The 23,655-nt window shown below is 33.2% G+C and overlaps 3 protein-coding genes across 4 annotated transcripts; 2 read left to right on the top strand and 1 right to left on the bottom strand.

Moving 5' to 3' along the window:
- The first annotated feature begins 93 nt into the window (after window positions 1-93).
- LOC126698255 (suppressor of mec-8 and unc-52 protein homolog 1) lies at window positions 94-12,033 on the top strand. 2 transcript variants are annotated; one of them, XM_050395359.1, is made up of 16 exons: window positions 94-255; window positions 790-1,000; window positions 2,270-2,422; window positions 3,386-3,434; window positions 3,968-4,051; window positions 5,151-5,254; window positions 6,674-6,760; window positions 6,838-6,891; window positions 7,748-7,843; window positions 8,484-8,611; window positions 10,229-10,355; window positions 10,457-10,516; window positions 10,634-10,741; window positions 10,866-10,966; window positions 11,164-11,215; window positions 11,744-12,033. In XM_050395359.1, exons 1-16 carry the CDS (start codon window positions 227-229, stop codon window positions 11,840-11,842), a joined length of 1,542 nt encoding a protein of 513 aa, XP_050251316.1. In that variant the 5' UTR covers window positions 94-226; the 3' UTR covers window positions 11,843-12,033. The 2 variants fall into 2 exon arrangements, with proteins under 2 accessions (XP_050251316.1, XP_050251317.1); XM_050395360.1 differs by lacking the exon at window positions 94-255 and adding an exon at window positions 2,040-2,155 and having other exon boundaries at window positions 834-1,000.
- Window positions 12,034-14,770: 2,737 nt separating this feature from the next.
- LOC126698254 (GDSL esterase/lipase At1g71691) lies at window positions 14,771-19,056 on the top strand. The gene is made up of 5 exons (XM_050395358.1): window positions 14,771-15,094; window positions 16,288-16,409; window positions 16,801-17,040; window positions 17,824-18,073; window positions 18,647-19,056. Exons 1-5 carry the CDS (start codon window positions 14,845-14,847, stop codon window positions 18,880-18,882), a joined length of 1,098 nt encoding a protein of 365 aa, XP_050251315.1. The 5' UTR covers window positions 14,771-14,844; the 3' UTR covers window positions 18,883-19,056.
- Window positions 19,057-19,520: 464 nt separating this feature from the next.
- Window positions 19,521-23,222, bottom strand: LOC126698253 (GDSL esterase/lipase At1g33811). Its single transcript, XM_050395357.1, has 5 exons — window positions 22,897-23,222; window positions 22,284-22,408; window positions 21,492-21,740; window positions 20,622-20,880; window positions 19,521-19,933 (listed from the first exon to the last, which is right to left on the bottom strand). The coding sequence occupies exons 1-5, from the start codon at window positions 23,147-23,149 to the stop codon at window positions 19,710-19,712; spliced, it is 1,110 nt and encodes a 369-aa protein (XP_050251314.1). The 5' UTR covers window positions 23,150-23,222; the 3' UTR covers window positions 19,521-19,709.
- Window positions 23,223-23,655: the final 433 nt, after the last annotated feature.

The following is a 23,655-nucleotide window of genomic DNA, read 5'->3' as shown; positions in this document are numbered from 1 at the left end:
ATAGAAATTCCACAAACGGCATGTCGTTTTCTCGTTTATAATTATTAAACCGACATATCGTGGATACAAGCCGGGCCAAAATTTGGGCCCCAAGTCACTTCAGGTGACCTACAATATAATCTTCCACCCTCCACTCCGATAGTCACTCTGCTAAAATCAAACATTCAAACCCTAAACTCTCTCTCTCTAACTTCAAAATTTCGTTCTTCAACACTCGCAGAGAACAATGTCGCTCCTCGAAATCGAAGCTCGAGAGTAAGTTTTTTCTACTTTTTGATTTTCCTTCTTGCTTTTATTAGCAACCAAACAGCTTTTTAGGAGAAGTTGATTTCGGTCTCTGTTTGGTTCCGCAGAAAATAATTCCTCAGAGCTTTTTTCTTCGTAGAAACAGATTTTTTTTTTTCGCATTTTTCACTAACTTAAGTTCTTGCCCACTGTATAATCTAGTATTTAAGCTAAGTATGTGTAATTATAGAACCTATTAACCTTATTGCTCAATTTGTGTGTATATATGTATGTATGTAACATTGATTTGATTCACATATAGAGTAAAAGTTTTGGTTTGTTTAAACTTTACTTTTTTTGACAAGTAAGAAAAATTTATCAAAAAGAATTACTCAAAATTATACACAAAAAGAAGTGAATTTGTGATATGTATTAGTGTATTACAATTTGTATGACCCTCATACTCGAGTCGAGACCAATCAATCTACGCGAGGTGTTTTTAGTGTTTTAGCTACACGAGATGTTGATGCGGTGTTGTAATTTTTTTTGTTGTTTTCTTTTCAGCGTGATCAAGATTGTGCTCCAATTTTGCAAAGAGAATTCTTTGCACCAAACATTCCAGACATTACAGAGTGAGTGCCAGGTTTCTTTGAATACTGTGGACAGTGTGGAGACGTTTATTGCTGATATTAATAGCGGGAGGTGGGACGCGATACTGCCTCAAGTGTCTCAGCTCAAGCTTCCCAGGAATAAATTGGAGGATTTGTATGAGCAGGTAAATAGAATGCCACTCACTGATGTGATCTCTATTGTTTTGTTATTATTTGACATTGTGGTTTGTTGATTTTTATGTCATGTTAATGCCTTTTTTATTAGGTTTTTTGAATTTTACAATGGTGATGTAATTTTACTCCAATGGAATTTATGATTAGAGAATGACTAATTAGTGTGCCCTAGAAAAGGATACCCGAATAATCATTGCTAACATGGTTAGATTATTATTGGGTTTGATTTATCCAAAAATAAAGCAAGTTCTAAGAAGAATATGTTGTTTCAATAAGAATCTTTTGTTTTGAGATTTTTTTGGTATAAGTAATGGTATTTTATTAAGTAAATAGACTGCTTCATGTGCACAATAATGAACACAGAGTAGCCTAAATTATGCACAAAATTCTTGGGCAAAAATGGAAAGACTCGGCCCAACTTCCATCCTCCCCCAAATTCATGCATCATAGCTTTTGATTCTTTGATCATTTTTATTAGTAGATACTTATCCAGTGGGTGAGTATATGACTTGTTAATTACCAAGCTGAAGCCAGAAGTTTGAGGTTGTCTTATTGGGTTCCAAGGGAACTTAGTGGTTTTCTTTACCTTGGCCTTTTCATGTTTACTTGGGGTTGCATCTTTTGGTTGAAGTTGAACTGCGTCTTGTGGTGAATTCTTTGAACATCTGTCAGAGGGGTCATTCATCGCTGGTAGTGTTGTATTTATAAAAAAGTCGGAGAGGCTGTGGATCATTTTCTATTACATTCCTTGGTTGCTAAAGTTGTGGAATTCTTCTCTACAGGAATATCTTGAGTGATGCAAGATTAGTCTTTGTGTTGATAGGTTATTGTCAAAATAGGTTTGAAAGAGGCAGGTGCAGTGTAGATTGTAAGGCAGATTTACCATATGATCTGGTTTATAGAGAGGGAGAGAAGAAAGTAGTATACTAGGGGATGGAACTTGTTTTCATAAACACAAGTTGCTGTTTCTGTGATTTTCGTTTCCATGGATGCCGTACTCTCAGATTTGGCTCTTCTCTATCCTTGTAGGACTTTCTGGATGCTCTTAAAATATGATTTTTCAAGTTGGGTTGGCTTTGGGTCGAAAGAGTTCCATCTGTGTTTGGACCTGTATGTTAGACTGATCCCAAAATTATCTCTTCCAGGTTAATTTCATGCTCTTGTTGCAGATTAGTATGAAATATATAGACTGTTTAGCTTAACTTTGAGGTAATTTTAGTAGACACATTGTGATTTTACTATTCTTGTGAATTTTGCAGATTGTATTAGAAATGATTGAACTTCGAGAATTGGATACTGCACGTGCTATTTTAAGGCAAACTCAGGCAATGGGTGTCATGAAGCAAGAGCAGCCTGAAAGATATTTGCGACTTGAGCATCTCCTAGTTAGAACTTACTTTGATGCGAATGAGGTTAGTAGCTAGTACTAATGTGGTTGTTTGATGTGCTGTTCATTTGCATCTTTCATGTCATGAAAGTCTTTTATGTTATTGTTATTATGGTTGTGTTGGTTTTGAATATCTTCCTTTGGAGAACTCCTTATTGAATTTCATTACTATCTTCTGTAGTAATGTTATTACATTTCCCATAAAATGGGAGAAAAAAGAATTAGATGACTAGGAGTCCATTGGAAAGCAACATCAAGAATGTCACAAATCAATAGAATATCTAGTAAATAGTGAGACTCTTATATTCAAAGAGTGTTACATTTAACAGGAAGTAGATCTTTAGCTGTGAAAGTTATATTTTACCATGAAATTTATGTATCTTATATGGCTACTTAGTAGTATTTGATGTAGTTATTTAGCAGAACCCTTATATGCATTTGATCAGATGATTTACCTTATAAGCTTTATGTAATTTCAACACTTGTTTATCAAAATTTCTTTGGTACCCAAAAAAAAAAAAAATCATTTTGTATCCCATAAATATATATATATATATATATTTTTTTTCATCATGATGTCAAATAAAATTTCAAGTAGTTTTGATTGTTCACCTCACTCACATTATGTGGCTATTTAGGAAATGGAGAAAAAAAGTGACTTTCATATTTATTCCTTATGATTCTATACACGTACTTCTTCATCATCCCATCAAAGTATGTTGGAGGTGAAATATTGGTGTACCATATTATGCTGCTTGGACCAAGAAATCTGTGCCTTATATGTACTCTTCTCATTTGTTGTCTTGATGGCCTGCATTGGCTTTTATCACGTTCTATGTGGGACTGCCTAGAAAGAGAATGCCAATCTTTGAATTGAGAAAAAGGTTTTCATTGTTATCTTTGATTAGTTATTGACAGGACTTTGGAGTGATTTAAGTTCTATGGATGTGTTTTTGTATTGCACATCTTATAATGTATTATCTGGCAGGCTTACCAAGATTCAACAAAAGAAAAACGGCGTGCACAAATTGCTCAAGGTACTCCTCTATTTCTTTGGTGGTCGTTAGATATGACTGTGAAGACTTCCAATCACGTAGAAGTTGTGAACAGTACTTTCAGTTTAATTTTTGTCTTAATTGAAAATGAACTGATATTTCCTTGTTAATTAAAAATAGGTGCAACCTTAGTACAGTGGATGTATATTAATTAATGTTACAATTATTGTGGAAGGGAATATTAATTGCAAAACATATATAAAATGTTTGTTAAGAAAAAAAATTAACATTCAATTTGGTATGGAGTTCAATCATTCTTATGTATGAATGAGAAATATTCTTCTCTTGAACATTATTTTTACAATTAAAATTTTAGTAGTTACAAAGTTTATAATATGACTAGGCACAATAATGACCCTTATAATCTCCATTACCCTGATTATATAGTGATCATTGATATAAACCGAAATACACGGATTTAGGCATTGCATGTTTATGAACTTTAAATCCCTGTTTCTCTATTTTTTTTTTTTTTTTTGGATATCAATGAATGTTCTTCTCTTTTGTGTTTTCAGCTCTTGCTGCTGAAGTTACTGTGGTCCCACCTTCACGATTAATGGTTCTAATTGGCCAGGCTCTGAAGTGGCAGCAGAACCAAGGTTAAGATTTGCATAAAATGTCATGATATATTTAAGGTTTTTATATTTATTTTTTTAATTAGGTAAAAAAATTGGAGGATACTTTGATTAGTTGGGTTCTTGTGAATGTGATATTTGAATTTCTACATCTCTCTCTCTCTCTCTCTCTCTCTGTCTCTCTGTCTCTCTCTCTCTCTCTCGTTTTGATATAAACTTTATATCTTGTTACTGCTTATAAAAAAATCTTCATATCTTGTTATCCATTTGTTGGGCACAAGAACTGGATGATTATTTGCACCCTACAATTCAAGTTGCAATAACAGTATTTAATTCTTGCTTCATTTTATGTAATTATGTGTAGTGCAGTTTTTATTTCTTAGATAATTGGATCCAAGGTGGTCAAAGGCGAATAGCAACCTTAAGGCACCAAGGCCTTGTATTGCCTGAGGCATGAGGCAACAAAAAGGTGCTAGCCCTAGCAAAGCAAGGCGCCAAATTCTTAACATATTTATTATACATATAGAACTTAAATCATATGTACCTAGTGTATTAAAATATTATAATGAAGTGTTATTCAATGTGCTGCATGAAGAAATTAGGTCTATCAAATCATTTCAAATAGGATTAACACGGTTTAGGCTCAAATCAGTTATTCTAACAATAGATTTTGCAACAGGCTTCTACATAACAATAAGTTTTACAACAAATTTTTGTAAATTAAGTTAAATATCAATATGTTTAATATTATGCCTTTTTAAATTAATAATCTAATAGTAGGTTTCATAACAAACTTATATAAAAAAATAAAAATTTTCAATTTAAGAAAAAACTTTTGAGTCTTGCCTCAGCACCTTTTTCATGACTTAAGGCGGTCGCCTTGCTCACCTGGCTCTAAAGGCACCTTGCCTTAGAGCCTTTAAGGCGCCTTAGTGGCGCCTCACCCTGCCTGGGTGCCTAGGCAAGCACCCAGCTCGCCTTTGACTACAATGATTGGATTTTCAATTTGAAATGCTTTATTTTTGCCTACCTATGTCTGGGGACCACAAGTGCATCGTTTTCATTGAAACACGTATGCCCAGAAGCTAGATCTTAGCAAAGCATCTCCATCTCTCTCTTTCAGGATTACTTCCTCCAGGAACACAGTTCGACTTATTTCGAGGAACTGCTGCTATGAAACAAGATGTGGATGACATGTATCCAACTACTCTTGCACACACAATGAAGGTGAGGTGTATATGTCTTTGTTTGACACAATTTTAGGTGCTCTTTTATTTTTTTTTTTTTATATGTAATTTAGGTGAACTTTTATCGGTTTACAAATGTTTAAATTGTATGTTAATTTTTATTTTTTTATTTTTTTTGTTGATGGTGTTTTATTAGGTTTCTAATTTATAATTTGCAATGTTAATTTTTGTTATATTCTTGCTTGTGGGGAATGACAGCTTCACTGAATGGATCTTGCAAATGGATTTTATTTGATTGTTTGTTGTATTTTCTGGTTGATACTTTAGAGAGTGCAATCTTTGTTGGTATTGTATCATAATTTTAGTAGAAAAATGTTTTATTTGGCTTTTCTCCTTTATGATGGTAAGATCCAAATTTTGTTACTCTGAATTGTCGAAATTGCTCATTTTGCCCTTTTTACAACATCTTATTTTTTTTGAGTCCGGTAATCTTCTTTTTTACTCTGTAGTTGTTATTGAGATTGTATTTTATTTTTTATCACCACTTTTTCTTTGATAAAAATAGTACTATTGAAACACACAAAGATTGACAAGACTACATTTGTCGTGTGCTAAAAGAGGTTGACAGCTGTACCAAATGTGTGTGGCAGTATTAAATTCCTAATTTTGTTTGAGATTGAAGTAAAATCCCAGTCTTCACTTGAACACCCAGAGGATGATAAATTAATGATATGTATCTTCACCAGTTAAACAAAGAGTAATGCTACGGATCCTGCAACTTTTACTACATAGACCTTATAAGTTGATTTGTTAACTTTTAAAGTACAAAACAAAAAAGTAATTAAGAAATTTATTTATTTTGCGGCTGATGCAGTACAAATCAAATTCACTGCATGTTAGTTTGTAAGCCTTTTGTTGCAAAATTGGTAGTAGCTTTAGCTTTTCCCTTAAACAAACTGTGAAAGACCAAGAGAGGTGGCATATAATAGATATTATGATAAGGTGTGCCTTGCTTTATAATTTAAGCATCATCTCATATAGAGTATGACAGTTAGGGATTTTAGTCTCTTGAGATTTAATGGTTAATTGTGAGCATCTGCTTCCTCACTCCCTTTGCTTTATTTTTGGACAGTTGTTATCTTGGGAGCCAACATTTTTCTTGTTGTTATTACTATTTGTTTTTCCTTTTTTCTTGGAGAACTTCTAGGGTTGTGGCATTTTCTGCTTATTCAATTATTTTTTAACATATTTGTGGTCTTGTACTGTGCTTTTTACATAATTTATTAGAAAATAGTTTCTATGTCTATATTTGTTTTGCATTTTATTTCAAATCTAGCCAACCCCAAACTTTTGGGACCAATGCTTGGTTTTTATTGTTGTATTTTGTTTCTAGTCTATATAATTTTGAGTTGGTAGTCTTAAACTTATGGTCTGATGTGTTTGGTGGTGTGTTTTGCAGTTTGGGACAAAAAATTACCCAGAATCTGCTCAATTCTCGCCAGATGGACAGTTTCTTGTCTCTTGCTCTGTTGATGGCTTTGTTGAGGTCTATATAATCATGATACTTCTCATTTTGTCAAAAGTTTGTGAAATTTGAATGTTCTGACATCTGATCACTTTCAGGTCTGGGATTACATCAGTGGGAAGCTCAAGAAGGATCTTCAGTACCAGGCTGATGTGAGTAGACATATATATAATTTTGCTAAATTCTAGGAACCAGTGCATGATTTTCAATTTTTAGCTGTTAGAAAACCATTCATTGATTTTGTGTAGAAGATAAATGTGGCTGGTAGTTGTTTGATCCGAGCATTTTGGGGTTGGCTATCATAATATGCTACTTGCTGAAAAGAAAAAAAGAAGCATAAAAATAAGAAGCATATTTTTCAAAGCTCTTACAGTTAATTTTTATATTGACCTTTTTAATAACTGTTCATTCTATCTATCATATTACATTGGTCATCAGAACATGATAGCTTTGTTAAATTTCCCTTCCAAACCATGGCATTCCAAATTAAAATTTTAGGGACAAAATTGGAAATATTAGAATATTGGGATTGAATTGGAACCTACCCTATATTTTATGGACCACAGATGTAGTTTAGCCATGGTTATTTTTATTTTATTTTTCTCATCTTCATATGGTAGTTATGAATGTTATTTCCTGTGCTTGAATGTAACATATATACATTATATTATGTTTAGGCTGCTTGGCTATTGTTTTTCTTTTCCTTTTCTTTTGATGAATAAAATCGTTTATTAAAACAAAGGATACTGTTTGTTCTACAAGTGAGGCAGCAACAATATTGTGTGAACAGTAACCAGCAACCCTTTAATTAATTAATTAATATATATATTTTTTGATTTTGTGCTGCATCAAGTATGTAAAATATTTATCCTTTGACAATGCTATGCTAACATGTAAAGATGACTGATCATTATGACAGTAAATACTATGTTTTGATATGTAGATTTTGGTAATTTCCTTGTAGTTTCCTTGTCATCGTATGTTACTGACACCTATAATCTTCTGCAGGAAAGGTTCATGATGCATGAGGATCCAGTGTTTTGTGCTGATTTTAGCAGAGATTCTGAGATGCTTGCAACTGGGTCAAAAGAAGGAAAGATAAAAGTAAGTTTAATTTGTGTTTCCTTAAATTAAGAGTGAATCTTTCTTCTACTTATCCCCTTAAATGTAAGATGCATGATATGTTAATCTTTATCTTAGTGGGTGTGCATGGTTGATGTACAAATTGATCTCTTTCGAGTGGACCTTATTACTTGTGTACTCTGGTTTATGATTTGTTATAGTTCTCTAAATGTTATCCAGCAACACTTTGCAAGTATTTATTAGTACTTTCTTAAATGGTGAATTCATGACGTTGACTTGTGAGCAACATATATATTTTGTATGGACTAACCTGAATATTAAGCGTCCAGTATCTCTATATATCATATAAAAAATCTATATGGCTAGCAAGTTGTCTCTAAAATCAATTTCTTTTACTTATCCAAAAAAAAAAAGCCTTTTATAAAGCTATTCATGATTCAGGCTGTCAATGAAAATTATGAAAATAATTTGAACTATACCGAACTAGCAAGTTTATCATTTAAAAAGTAAAAAGCTTATAAAGTGAGCCGTTAACCATTCAGATTGTAAATGTGGTCCAGCCTGGTTTATATTTATAAATTTTCCCATTTACTTGTTCAAATCTAAAAGTTTAATGAACTTCTTAACTCCATTTAATTTGTTGGGTTTTTTTTGGGTGTAGGTTTGGCGTATAAGGACTGGCCAATGCTTGCGTCGTCTTGAACATGCACATTCTGGATGTGTCACAAGTATTGTCTTCTCTCGAGATGGAAGCCAGTTACTAAGTACATCATTTGACAACACTGCAAGGTTCATGGGTTTTTTTTTTTTTTTTTTTTTTTTTTTTTTTTTTCTGGCTCATGTTTTCTATTGTGGCACATTTAGGGTATGTTTGGTAACTTCTTTTTCCCCTTATTTTTTGTTTTCAAAAAAAAATTTCTATTTTTAAGACTAAAAAACTTGTTTGGCAACCCAAAATGGACAGTAAACAAAAATTGTTCTCAAAACTCAATATGTGAAGGAAACTGAAAACATGCAAAATGCTGTTTTCAGTTTCTAATTTTTAAAAGTCAATAAAAACATGTATTTAATTTAATGAATCTGTCTCATTTAATGAGTTAGCATTAGAGTTCAAATCCTAGTAACAACATATTTTAGTATTTTCTATTTTTTTCTCAAAAAGCTATTTTCTTAATTTCAACTAACCAAACATGTTTTTGATTTCAAAACTACAAGAAAATTGTTTTTTCTTTATATCTCCAAAAACAAGTTTTTGAAAATAGAAAACAAAAACTGTTACCAAAGCTGCTCATGTTTTCTATTGTGGCACATTTATAGTTTTGCATGTTAACTTGTAGTATGTGATACTATCTTTATGTGTTATCTCTGTTATTTTATGTCTCTTTTCAATTGATTTTAATTTTTGGCAGTTGCCCCATAGCTGTGTTACTGTGTGGTTATGAACTGTTTTATGAAGTGCAATATGGTTTTTGGATGAACTTGAATAGGAGAGAAGCGTTCCTAGTAGGGAGTTTATAGAGGGCTGAGGGAGCTAGTGGCCTGGGAGGTTTTTTTTGGGCTGCAAGTAGGGTTCCACATACTTGTGTCCTCTTTTAAGACTCAAGTGATAGTTAATGCAATTATTTAGAGGATTGGTAGGGCCAATGAGCTGGCACTTTATTCTCCTCTAATGATGGGAAGCAGGGTGAGGTCTTGGGTTCAATATTCACTAAGTGCGTGTATAACTTACCAATGAGAAAAAATAAAATTAAAAAGAGAGGACTTGTAGGAGCTGGGTACATAAATTTATATGTCCAATGGGCAGCAAATTACTCTTGTATGTCTACTTTCTATATTTGTGGACTGGTTTTTGGATGTGTTCAAATATCATATGGCATAAGCTCATAAGTTTTCTCCCTGTAATACTTAGGTGACTCTACTTTTTGATATCAATAAAATTTTACGTCACTTATAAAAAAAAAAAAAAAAATCTCTACACATTTTTCTTCACCTTCTCCATATATCTAATTTCTTTCATAAGATTTTAGCCAAACTTCCTCAAATTATTCAATTATTATTAACAGAGTATGTTGGGATCACCAATTTTGACGAATTGGAATGTGGAAGTACCATGAATTGGGATGCATGATCTGGTTTGTAGTATGTAGGGTGTGTAGGAAAATCCAGTGACTTGGGTTCGGTTCTATCTAATCTCACAGAATTAACTAAAACTTATCTCATAATGCTTTTTGATATGGTAACTGCTTTGGATGGTATGCCCTTTACTTTTGGGATTTTTTTGAACTAATTTTTGTATTGTAACTTGTCAGCGTAACCTTTTGTATTTGTATACTGAAGTTTTATCTTCTTTTCTTATAATAAATCTTATTCAAACATTAAATTGAAATTGAGGTATTGTTTATATAGAATCCATGGCTTGAAATCTGGGAAGATGTTGAAAGAATTCCGTGGCCATTCATCTTGCGTCAATGATGCTATTTTTACAACTGATGGAAATCGTGTTATAACTGCATCTAGTGATTGCACAGTAAAGGTAAGTTGCTTGGTAATGTATTTATGGCTGAACAAATCTTTCCCTTGTAAGGTTTTTCTTTTCTCCTGAGTGCATAGTAGATTAAGTTTTATTTTGTGTAGGTCTGGGATATGAAGACTACGGACTGTCTGCAAACATTTAAGCCACCGCCTCCCTTACGGGTACTAAAATATGTCTTTCTCATGGTTTAAAGCAATTTTACTATGTCAATTTGCTTTAAAAGTTCAATCACTTTACTATTCTTGTGCCTAACTGCTGCCTTTTGGTTTTGCTGTTAGGGAGGTGATGCTTCTGTGAATTCTGTTCATCTTTTCCCCAAAAACACTGATCACATTATTGTATGTAATGAGACATCGTCTATATATATTATGACACTTCAAGGGCAGGTACTTATTCTTAATAGAAGCATAGAACGGTTTTCCCCAATGTATTCTAATACTGGAAATTGCACTGATTTTTTTTAAAAATAATACATATTTATTATAATTCTTCTGCATGATTTTGTTGTAGGTTGTAAAGAGCTTCTCATCTGGTAAAAGAGAAGGTGGAGACTTTGTTGCATCCTGTGTGTCACCAAAAGGGGACTGGATTTACTGTGTTGGTGAAGACAGGTATTTTGATGACTTTTTAAGCATAAACTATAAAAACTTTTTCCTGCTTTTGTAAGGATTAAGCTTTATGTGCTATGAGTTTTTGCAGAAGTCAAAGTGGAACATTATGTACTGTTCTTGTTCCTGTTTTTGTTTCTTTAGCTCGAGCACTTTTTATGATTTTATTTTCAGCTATGTAATCCATGAATTATATGCAGGAATATGTACTGTTTCAGCTATCAATCTGGTAAACTGGACCATCTGATGAAGGTATGCTTTCAGTATCACATTTACTTGGGTGCATATATGGGGTGACAAGTTCAAAAGCTTGCATATAATATGTTACTGTATTGCTGTAGGGTGCACGATGATTCATCTACCATAAAGTTTGAGAATCATAACTAGTTATTTACAACAATCAAAAATCCTTAGTCCCAAAATTTTTGGGTTGGCTAAGGAAGCTTAACAGACTAGTTAGGATCGGCCACATGTAATCTTTTCCGTCATTCTCTTCTATATGAATTCATACTTTCTGTTATAATCTGTAATTGACTTGTGTTCACCAAGTGAATACTTTACAACTAGCACCTGTAGTCCTTTTACCCCAAATGTGACTTGACAATCCATTCAGTTTTGAAGCTATGCATGCAGGCTTGGACTCATGTTTTTGTCATTGTATTGTATGCGCTGAAACCTTTGGGGTTCTATGTGCATGCATTTATTTGTTGTTTGTATAAGCGTACAAGCATATGAAAGGTCTACCGTATAATATGATTTTTTTTTTTGGGCACTTTGCAGGTCCATGAAAAGGGTGTAACTTGCGTCACTCATCATCCACACAGGAATCTTGTTGCTACATGCAGTCAAGACTGCACTATGAAATTGTGGAAGCCTTGAATCTCCTATATCGTGGTTGCTCTAGTGTGCTCTATTGTAAATTAACTTTTTTGAGTTTCCTGTGATTCATATATATTATTTATTTGCGATTCATGTGATGCTACTGCCAAAGACCATCTGTAATTGGCAACGGTAACTAGATGTAATACTTATAAATAATGACTTATTTTATGTACTCCCCATTTGAGCTATTACAACTCTGTTGCACCATGTCTCAGCAGCTTTTAATTTTTCGATATATGCCTGAGAATTCAGATCGTTTTCTCAATGGTTAAGTGCCCGCAAAGAACAGGGTATGATCTCTGCGAGATGCATGATTACGTTGGAAGACAGAATTAAAGAAGATAAAACATTGTGATTACGAGATATTTAGATGTTATAAGATAACTAATTCCTTAGTTTGTGCATTAGAAAGTGGATTTGCCTTCATAATAAATGCGTAGATATTGTTAGAAGTGATTGTCAGAAGTTGAAAGATGAGAAATGTAATAGCATCTTAGCTTGTCATTTTACACGTTTGGAGCAATGCAATCAAGAATCAAGGCAAGATATCCTCCAAAGAAAGCCTGGAACATGATGTCGGTAAATAAAAACTTTTTAATAGTAATAATGAAGAAATATGAACTTATCCTTTAAAAAATTGTATTCTCTAGACCCACTATTAAAATTTTATCTGTTCTATTCTTTTATATTTCACTTTTCGAGTCAAAGAGGCAAAGCCATGATCAACGCTAAGTAGTAAGTAGCAGTAACAGTAACCCTCTTCAGTAGTCTTCACCTACACAGCTACACTTGTCATGCATGTTGATACCTATCCCCATTGAATACCACGTAACTGACCATTTTCTGTAGTAGCCTTCCACGAACACACAAGCCTGAAGCCACGAATTTTTCCATTAAATAGAATCAATAACTTGTTCACTACACACAGTTCAACAAATTTTATGGGGAACATCAAATTTTGGCAGTAGGATATTCAACTTGCATGAAAGAAATTAATGAGTTATCTCTCATATCTGCCTCACGGGTAAATAGCATTCTATAGAAACCAATCAGCTTCTTTCTTTTGCACCTTTCGTCTTGGCCTAAAACCCCCAACTTTCATTTTTAGGCTTGAGACTCTCAGGGGGTGTTTGATCGTGTAGTTTGAGTAATGTTGTTTGTAATTTTTTGAAATACGTGTAGGTGAAAAAGTGTGTGAAAATGTGTGTAATGTTATTAACTTTCTTACACAAACTAATACTCACACCCCAAGAGATAGATTTCCAAGGTTTTGGCGGTTGGCGGTTATCAATTTAAAACGTAGTTTTCAAAGGGTCTTAAAAAGAATTTTCTCCAATTTCAATGATTTTGGTCTTTTTCTGACTTGTATTCATCATCTATGGTAGCTCTTGGTTCAGTGAATACCATATGTGGCAGCTGTAGGATCTTGAACACGAAGATATGTCCCTTTTGTATTAATCTTAATTTTATTGAATTCAATAACTATCACTGAGTTACTGAGATTTTGCGTAGGCCAATACATTATTTGGTTAATACTTTCTTTCAACAAGGAGAACTTAGTTTCAAATCACTCTTCCCATTTGTTGTAAGGTTAAAAAAAAAAAAAAAAAAAAAAGTTAAGGCTTTTGAATAGGGAAATATTGCATATATGATGCATCCTATAAAAGTTTAAGTTTTTTTTTTTTTTTATTTACTAGTACTTAGAATTTAGGAAGTTATTAATTCTAGCCGTACTGAAACTATAGTAACTAACTGCCTATTGCACCCAATTGTACACTGACAATTTTTTTGTTTCTGATTGTAATAAAGTAATCAACGCTTCAGTTAGATGATAAACTGAACCTGTATTTATAGAGCAATATTTGGACACATGATAAACAAAGCTCTATTATTAAATTAAAGTTTGACATTGAACTCTCGACCAAGTATTTTGAATACAGAGACGCATTTACTGCAATATCTCTACTCATGAAATTTACATGGTGATTCTGACCCTACCAAAGCAGAGAGTTAAAGAGAGGAAAACATACATGGCAGTTGAGGCTTTAAGTTGTCCATGGTAGGTGACGCCAAATGATCAATATGAAACTGATAATAGTATATATGACTAAAATTTAATAATCCTTAAATTTGTAATTAATTAAAATGAATTAATTCTTATAAGCTAATGTAAGTCTGCGCTAAAAAAGCCACTGATCATAGAAATGAGAACGTTTCATTTGTTTCTGTCCTTGTTATCCTACTAGTATAAGATATGGCTTCTGTCCAATATTCTAATACATTGGATTTCTCTAAAAAAAAAATAAAAATAAAAATAATACATTGGATGTGATACAGGATTGTCACATGATCAATTTTAGATACGTATTGTGTACGTTTAGTATCCTATAGTTGTAACATTGGAGAAAAGCAAAACCGACCAAGACATTAACAATCGTATTAGCCTTAACACGAAATTATTTTTAGATACGTATCGTGGATCCAATGCATTGGAATACTAAACAAAAGCAAAAGCCTGAACCAACCAAAGGCATTAAGTGCCTTATTGGCCTTAATGAGTTAGATCTTAGCTGGTTTGCCAAAAACTAAAAGAAGAAAAGACGTTAAATATGAAGTCTATGCTATCCAAAGGACTTGAATTGATTAAATTTTTAAAACTTGTTACTTTTTTAGACCTGTCCCTCCCTCTCTAAAATTTAAATCTCAATGCAAAAGGAAAAATATAAAAACTTTACGCAAATAAAAAGAGTAAGTTTAAAAGGGCAAGAGGTAAATAATGAAGAGATGCCTGCACACAAGTTGGTTGCTTCTGAGTGTGTAGTAATTACTTCTGTGAAGAGAACGGATGAATGCATTTATTACCTTTTCAACTACCACCTTACCATGTCTATTAAATCTTCGTCTTCCCATTCAGTCATAAAATTATCAACTTTCACAAACTCTCTATCTCTGTCTCTCACAAAGAGTTTTAGTTATACACAGATACATAGACAAAAACTATGTTCATGGCTAAGTTTAGGTTGTTATTGTGTTCATTGCTTGTTTTTTTCATGGTGTTGAGTTCAGTTTCAGGCCAAGGTAGTGCAAAGGTTCCTGCCATGTTCATATTTGGAGACTCTCTCATTGACAATGGCAATAACAACAATCTTCCATCTTTTGCTAAGGCCAACTATTTCCCTTATGGCATTGATTTTAATGGTGGCCCTACTGGTCGTTTCTCCAATGGATATACCATGGTTGATGAAATAGGTACTCCCTCCCTCCCTCTCTCTCTCTCTCTCTCTCTCTCTCTCTCTCTCTGTGTGTATGTGTGTGTTTGTCCTTTGAATTTGTGTTTAAATACTAACTGAAATCTTGTCATGCATTTAGCTGACTTTGAACCTTAGCTCACCTTTGAATGTGTTTCAATACCAAGTAAAATCTTGTCATGAATTTAGATAATGTTGAACCAGAGCTTTCTTCACTTCTTTTGGGTGTCCAAGAGCACTTAACTATTCTGAGTGAGTGTGGTCTTCCTGTTCCAGTCCACACACACTGAGTAGTTACTAATTACCATGAGGAATCTTATGTTGACCCTAAGATACTGGTTAAGAGACTTCAACTTAGGATGCCATGGATCACATGAAGCCTAAGAAGCAATGTCATGGAATCTATCAATGTTTGTTAGTTCAATTTAATATGGTTTATTGTTCTTAAATTTTTCTTTGGATCTTTCTCTCTCTCTTTAGACCAGTAGAAAAATACAAAATTGTTTTTTTCCCTTACAACAAGTAGGAGTGAGGAATTCAAATTTCAAACCCAAAATTTTCTCATGGGTGAGACCTCTAGTAGACTATTTGAAGTTGAACTATAAATCTTTTGGTCAAGACCAATAGATAGTTGATAGCCAAAGAAGATTCCACGAAGAAGAAATTTATGCCAATTAAACAAATTTTATAAAGGAAAGCATTTAGAAGAATTAATGTCACATGGTTCTTTTTATGTTCTTAACTTTTAAATGCTCTCCTAGTTAATGTCTCCTTTGCACCTACCAAACCTATCCCTTTTATAAATGTGATCACTTTCACCTACAAATTATTTACTTAATTTATTTTTTTACTTGTTGCTATTGAGTACAGCTCTACTCTGTGTGTCATGCACTAAAGGGACAATTTTGGCTTTTGGAATAATATTCCATAGAGGGGGAAAAAAGACAGTATATCCCTCAAATTTTTGACTTATGTGAACAAAAAAGGAAACCAAAAAAAAAAAAAAACTTTTGTGAAACCAATTACATTTTCCCTTTACTTTGGAAAAGATAATAAACTAATTATATTGATTTGCTCCTCTTTGTGAGTTTTATAGTTAACTGTATTTTCTTTAATTGCATATTACTAAATGTTTTTCCTTTTCATTTCCTCCTATATTGACCACAAATGTTGGTGTATTGTACATGTTTGCAGCCGAGCTTCTTGGCCTTCCTTTGATTCCTTCATTCTCTCAAGCTTCAGGAGAACAAATGCTTCATGGAGTCAACTATGCCTCTGCGGCAGCTGGAATCCTTGATGCCACTGGCGGAAACTTTGTATGCACCATGTTTTTCTATATTCAATGTGGCACTATGTTTTGCATGCATACTTTAATTTATTTATTTTTGGACATGTTACTACTGGATTTGATGTGTTTGTCAATTATACTACCATCTTTTTTTTTTGAGAAAGAATTATACTACCATCTTGAACCTCTATCTTATACTTTTCACAATTCTTGAACCATATAATAGAGCCAACCTACATGTGATATTGCCATTGCACTAATAAATGCATGGCAAACTCACAGTGCCTTATTATGTATATGGTAGACATTAAATAGCAACAAGCAATATGAAAAATCAAAACGGTCCCTCATTTACATTGAAAGAAATGGTCTTTGCATTTTTCTTTTTTAATAGCTAATTTTTGCATTTATTTCATCAGATGAGTCGCATACCGTTTGATCAACAGATCAGCAACTTCCAGACCACCCTTGATCAAATAACAGCCAATCTTGGGGCTGATGATGTGTCTCGGGCAATCGGACAGTGCATATTTTTTGTTGGGATGGGCAGCAATGACTACCTAAATAATTACCTTATGCCTAATTTCCCAACCCGGAATCAGTATAATGGACAGCAATTTGCTGATCTCTTGGTCACACAATATAGCCAGCAACTCACTGTAAGATTTACTTAAATTGTTTGCAATTATTTTCTTATACAAAAACACCCACAAGCTTTGTAATTAATAGTTGTAATCCTCCATAAATCACATTTACATATGGATATTTTAAAAGAGTTGGAACTTCAAATCTTTCGAAATATGAGTTAATTAACCAATATATGTTCCATCCATAATTCTTTAACAACACAATTGTGATCTTTTTTAAGCCATTGGAGCCTCAACAAACATTTGTACTTCTATTTGACACATCCTTACCATTTGATACTCAAAATAAAAAGAGAAATAAAATAAAAAATAAGATGGGTTAGAATAGTGTCATAATTGGTAAAGCTTTACATGGCTTGCCAAACTAGGTCACCCATAAGCTTAGTGATTCCTATTAGTTTTTATAAGTAGATAGTGAGCGAAATATGAAATTGGAACCACAATAAGACACAACAAAAAATGTCACTACTACTAGACTATCACTAAAAACTCGATTCCTATTACTTCTAGTTTAGCTTCTTCTTTCTTAGAAACTTAAATTACTTGTTTGCTTATGCATAAATTTTTAAAGTCTCACCTTTATTTTAGGTATAATTGTTATTATTTATTATTATTATTATTATTATTTTTTTTTTTTCATTTTTAGCAAATGGGCCACCCTAAATACATTTGGCTGTTGAAGGCTTAAGAGAGTGTTTTGATTTTTGATTTTTTATTTTTATTGACTGAGAGTATCTTGATTGATAGTGGTATTAATCTAAATCCATTTGTGAATGTGACTTATTACTTACACAGAAAATATACAATCTGGGAGCCCGGAAATTTGTAATTGCTGGGCTTGGGTTGATGGGCTGCATTCCAAGCATCTTGGCCCAAAACCCAGCTGGACGTTGCTCAGACGAAGTCAACCAGCTTGTTGCACCATTCAATGCAAATGTGAAGACAATGATCAATCAGCTCAGTACCAATCTACCAGGATCCAAATTCACTTACGTTGACATTGCTAGTATGTTTGAAGATGTCCTCACCAATTCTAGATCTTATGGTACGTACTTTCTACTACCATTGTTTACATCTATATAAAAATTGTGACTTTATGGGTGTTAAATTAGTCTATAAAATGAAAGGGGTTGTCATCAATATGTTGTGGACTACTTAAAAACTAATCCAAGCATGAAGGACATGTATTTGATAATTTGATACCCAAACGATCTTTGATGCATGATTTTATCATATTTTTCCTATCCTATTTTACTATTTTCTCTATATGTATTTTCAATGGATATATTTGAATAATAAAAATGTAAAAACAAGTCGTTCAAGCCAAATTGGTAATTACCTTAATCCCTCGAGTTATTTCTCTCTCATCTTTTTTTATTTATTTATTCTTTTTAACATTTTTGTATTTTAACAACCAATTCATAATTACTTTTGGAAACTTTTTTCTTTCTAGGAGTCACTATAGAGATATATTATGTGATGCCGGATTATATGAATCGAATTGGATAAGTTTGTATTGTGGGGGGATGTATTAAGTCACACATTGGCTATTTTCTAGGTGAAACTTAGCTATTTTCCAAAATCATATTAACTTATTTGTATTACTTGTATTCTTTAGGATTAACTGTTACAAATCGTGGATGCTGTGGCATTGGGAGAAACAGAGGGCAGATAACATGTCTTCCATACCAAACACCATGTCCAAACCGAGAGCAATATGTGTTCTGGGACGCATTCCACCCAACAGAAAAAGTGAACGTAATTATGGCAAGGAAGGCTTTCAGTGGAGACCAAAGCCAGATTTATCCATTGAACATAGAGCAGCTTGCAAGTCTTGATAATGATGCTAATTAGTTTTTAGTTAGCTTAAAGTCATGCAATATAGTATCCTTAATCTATAATGCTTCTATATTCAGAATTTTCCTATGTCCACTTGAGCATTGGAAGTAGTAACTAGAAAGAATCAGAGAACGGTTGTGGGTGTACTGCTACTATAATTACAAGTTTAATTAATTGGTTTTGATGGTATTTTTGCTCTGTTTACAACTGCTTAATTAGTTTGGTTATTTCCTCTTAATCAACTGAATCTAAATATCAGTAAGGTTTTCAGCTTGACACAAACTTTTATTTTACGGTTCAAATTTTAGTTCTTGTATCTAATAGTGTATATACTACATTCTTGTGTCATTTAAACTTTAAATAATGTGACACTAGATACATCTTTTGATTTCAATGTTGAATCTAAATCATGAAATAGAAATGATGGATCCTAGCCTGTTTAGGACAAGTATAGCATTCAATCCTCATAAGTTAACATTACATTTCCCAATTAAATGAACTCCATTTCCAAATGTATGTTCTAATAGGAGTATCTCACTTGTGCCGGTATGAACACATATTCCAATGGTATGAGCATTAAAGAAAATTTTAGCATTGTCTAGGTTCTGCATTGATCTCTAACTGTGAAATTTCTAGACAACATGGTCCAAACATCTATAAGATGGGCATTACTTGACTTAATTTCATTAAGTAGAACAGAAAAATTCAGCTGATGATTTAATAAGCAAGTACATTCATGAGTTTACTACAAAAGCAAGAATTTGCAGAAAATGACTAGGCATAAAGAACATCAGTACTAGCAATACCAATTCAGAGGAGACACAGAGTGAGTTCCAAATCTATTAGAGCATTGCTAATTGTTGTATATTAATTGGATATGCGTACGACTTTGTTTGTGAACTGTATGAAGTCTTGGCGAAATAAATGTTTGCCACCTCGGTTGGATGAAAGGCATCCCAGAACAAGTGCTTTTGACGATCCTGACATGGTTGTTGAAGAGGAAGACAAGTAATTTGCCCATTGTTCCTGCCCACTCCACAGCATCCCTTGTCTATCACTTCAAATCCTGTACCATTTCCAAAATTTTGAAAGCATAGTTAAATAAGTTAGTGCATGAAAACATCATGGGTTACTATTCTGTTAGAAGCACATTTTAACTGACTAATAAAGGTTGGAAGTCATACATTCTAAAATAAGTTTGTGAATCATTATTATATTTGGAATATGAATGCTTAGCTTAATTAGTTCTATATTTATACTTATCAAGATGTAGAATATATCACCAACAACTTTTTGCCCTGTACTTCACAGCAAAAATTAAAATCATTCATATGTGAAGATTCCACATTATATCCACATGGAATTATACCAATACCACATAATGGACAGTTTAAATACTTCCATTGTGGGTACCGCATATAGGCAATATATAGCACAGACTCTGGAATATATTCATATAGAACCTAGCCTAACCCTATTATGATCCTATTAGGACTAGATTACTTATCCTGCAAGTATGAGCTTACAAAAATTGCGAGCTTAGGAGCACATTTGGGCGCAATGGGCCCTGGTACATCTAACAGGGGATATGATCAAAGAATATTAATATAATAGCTATCAAAAAAATCATGTTTTAGGCACCAACAACAGACCTGATAAGTCCAAATTTTGACATATATCATTGAATGTACAATTAGTAAATTGATAATTGCTGCTCAATGTTTATGGTTGGATATGTGTGCAAAGTAGATTACCATAATTGGATGCATTCAGATATAAATCGCTTGTGCTCTGATATGAGTCTAGGTACACAAACTTTGCTCCAGGTAACTGGCCTCCGTTGAAAATATCAACAAGTTTCCGGAGCCCTGTGTTGAAAAGAGAGACTGCAGTATTGATTTTTTCATTGCAGCGGCTGCTATTACCATGATATCTTGCAAGTTGATATGGTATGCAACCAATTTGGCCAACTGCAGTTACAATCACCTTCCGTGCTCCCAAACTATACAATTGCTGCACAATAAAGAACAAATGTTTAAATTCCTCTAAACAAGTGAGAGATAGGAAATTCATTTCAAATAATGTAAAAAAAGTTACATAATTGCCAGTATTAATGTGTTTGTTATGGGCTTTTTTGTGTGTACTTCAAGCTGTAATCTTAAGTTATAATTAACAAATCACAAGAACTTCAATTTGGAACCCAACCATTTGGTGTTTCACTCGCTATCTGCAAATTTTATTTTCCAAAATAGGCTCATGTTATTGGTCAACACTGACCTCCTTTTCTAAGCTGCCTTCTGGGTTGGGAACATAATTTTGCTACCTTTCATTTTATGCTGGTAATTAGAATTCAAAGGTAACCTTAAATATAAAGGTTGTACATGTATAGTCTACTTGAAAGTAGAGAAGCTCTCTGAACCTTTGGCTTTAAATGTAGATGGTCATTGTGATTGTCATAAACATAATAAATAACAAATATAATCACAACCACACTTTAGACCCAAAATTTTGGAGTCAATTATGGATACTCAACAGACTAATCAGGATTGGCCATATATTACTTGTTATGATCCTAAAGTATGACAAATCCATGGGGTGATTAGAGTTTGGAGTCACCAACTTACAGTGAGCTGGCGTGAGTAGTCCTGAAGAAGTACAGCAGCATAAGCTTGTACTGTGAAATCTGAACTACTTGTATAGAAGTCAGGCATAAAATAGTTGTTAAGATAATCATTACTTCCCATCCCAGAATAAAAGATGCACTTGCTTAGATGACTACTGAGGGAATTGTTGTTTCCTCTGAAGAGCCTCCTCATCTCTTGCACTGTACTTGCAAAGTTGGCTAACTGTCGGTTCATCGACACGTGATCTCCCTATCAAACACATACATAAATCACATAAAAATCATTCACTTTCCATTATATATGATTGTATAATACGCATACATATATATCTTATTCCTAGAGGCATTAGGACCTCCTACAGTAGCTCAGGTTGAGCTAAAATTTCTAGGTGCAATGGTTCTGGCTAGAACCACTTGTACCTTTTTTGCTTTTAAACCACTTGCCTGAAATTGTTAAAGCTAATAGGAAGGTGTAGATTTCATTTAATTATTTAACCATTATTCTGATATTTCTTGTCACATGCGTAGACCTAGATTACTTTTTAATTTTAAAATGTGATGTAGAGTGAAAATATGATTCTAACCTAGAACCATCTACTTTGATAACATGTTAAATTATCACTTGTCTAAAAATTTTAAACTAATAAAAATAGGTAAATATAATTATTTAATTGTTAGAATTTTAATGTTAACTCATTTCAACTTGAACCTAAATGTAACACATATATAAGCCACCCTAACCCCCGCCACCTTACCACTTACAACAATTATATGTAATTGATTCTATATATACCAGATTAGTTCCTGTTTCGTCTCGGATGCCAGAAGCCCCTGATGCATAATTCACTCCCCTAATCAGTGCAGCGCCCCTAGTCCTTTCATAGGGTGGGATGTAATTTGGAAACCCTAGAAGTTGAGCTGCAAATATTTTCAAAAAAAAGAGAATTAGTTCCATACCTTAGCATAAACCGTATTATAGAAATTTTAGTTGGGAAAATATTCATGACAATATATCTTCAAGCCAATTTTCTTTTAAATTCCATGACTAGCACCAAATTACTAGGGAAAATGGAAAGGTGAAGCCTTCCCACTCAATATATATTGACACATACCATTTCTAGCTACCATTTTTTTTTTTTCATAATTTCAAGGTAAATGCTAAAACTATTACTAAATTTATTGCAAAAAGCTTACCATTTAACTAACACTACAATAAAAATGACTGGTACTACATCAGCAATATAATAATTAAATTTCTTTATTATTATTATTATTATTTTTGTGTATAAAAGTTAACACATTAGTTTATAAAGCTAATACAGTAAAATCTATAAAACTTATATATACATATATATAAAGTAAAATATATAATATTCCTAATATCACCTTAACCTCAATGCTCTTACCTAGTGCATCGACGTAAGTTCGACCATTAGTAAACCGGCCAGTGGTACCCTGTGGAAAGTCAATGCCATAAGGCCTGTAATTGGCTCTAGCAAGCGTAAGAATCCTATTGTTGTTTCCATTATCCACCAAAGAGTCACCAAATATGAAGAAACAAGGCACTTGGAGTTGCTGTGGCTGTGAGCAAGCCTTAGCACATAACCACAGAAAGACCAAAACAACTGACAAAAAAGTAAACTCACTGAAACCCTTCATTTTTCAGTGCAACCTTAACCCTAGCTAGAGTTTGATTTACGAGTTGAAAGCACCATGCATGGATACACATTCATATATAGTCCATCTTTGGCGGAGTTTGTTTTGCTATTATGGGATTCATGTGCTTTGGATTATCTCCAAGCTTTGAACAAAAATGAAGTAGTAAGGGCCCGTGAGAGTTAAAGTGGGAAACTTTTGGTTATGGTTCATGTGTCAGCTTATTGTAAACTGTAGCAGCGGTGACGAAAGGAAATTTCTCGTGATCTACAAGGCTGGAACCTCCTTTCAATAGCATATTCTGGACACCTTTACAACTGCTATTGCCTGTATATGCATGAAATCACGTAAAAATAATCAGATCAGCGTAGAAAAGTAACTTGCAATAAATTGTATGGAAGCAACTCTCCAAGATGATAGTGTTAGAAATATTGAATGATTGTATTGTATTTCATAATCAAAGAATATACAAGAGTACATTTATATAGGTGACATATGTATGCGGTACA

The sequence above is a fragment of the Quercus robur genome, chromosome 9 (assembly GCF_932294415.1).
Source record: "Quercus robur chromosome 9, dhQueRobu3.1, whole genome shotgun sequence".
Classification (NCBI taxonomy): domain Eukaryota; kingdom Viridiplantae; phylum Streptophyta; class Magnoliopsida; order Fagales; family Fagaceae; genus Quercus; species Quercus robur.
This window is presented reverse-complemented; position numbering and strand designations above follow the sequence as displayed.

Excerpts from the sequence above, each read along its gene's own strand:
- LOC126698255 (XM_050395359.1), top strand. The coding sequence starts at position 227 with ATGTCGCTCCTCGAAATCGAAGCTCGAGA. Across the intron at positions 256-789 it reads CTCGAAATCGAAGCTCGAGA|CGTGATCAAGATTGTGCTCC; the intron begins GTAAGTTTTTTC and ends TTTTCTTTTCAG. Across the intron at positions 11,216-11,743 it reads AACTGGACCATCTGATGAAG|GTCCATGAAAAGGGTGTAAC; the intron begins GTATGCTTTCAG and ends GGCACTTTGCAG.
- LOC126698254 (XM_050395358.1), top strand. The coding sequence starts at position 14,845 with ATGTTCATGGCTAAGTTTAGGTTGTTATTGTGTTCATTGCTTGTTTTT. Across the intron at positions 15,095-16,287 it reads TACCATGGTTGATGAAATAG|CCGAGCTTCTTGGCCTTCCT; the intron begins GTACTCCCTCCC and ends ACATGTTTGCAG. Across the intron at positions 17,041-17,823 it reads AATATAGCCAGCAACTCACT|AAAATATACAATCTGGGAGC; the intron begins GTAAGATTTACT and ends TTACTTACACAG.
- LOC126698253 (XM_050395357.1), bottom strand. The coding sequence starts at position 23,149 with ATGAAGGGTTTCAGTGAGTTTACTTTTTTGTCAGTTGTTTTGGTCTTT. Across the intron at positions 21,741-22,283 it reads ACGAAACAGGAACTAATCTG|GGAGATCACGTGTCGATGAA; the intron begins GTATATATAGAA and ends TGTGTTTGATAG. Across the intron at positions 20,881-21,491 it reads ACTACTCACGCCAGCTCACT|CAATTGTATAGTTTGGGAGC; the intron begins GTAAGTTGGTGA and ends TTTATTGTGCAG.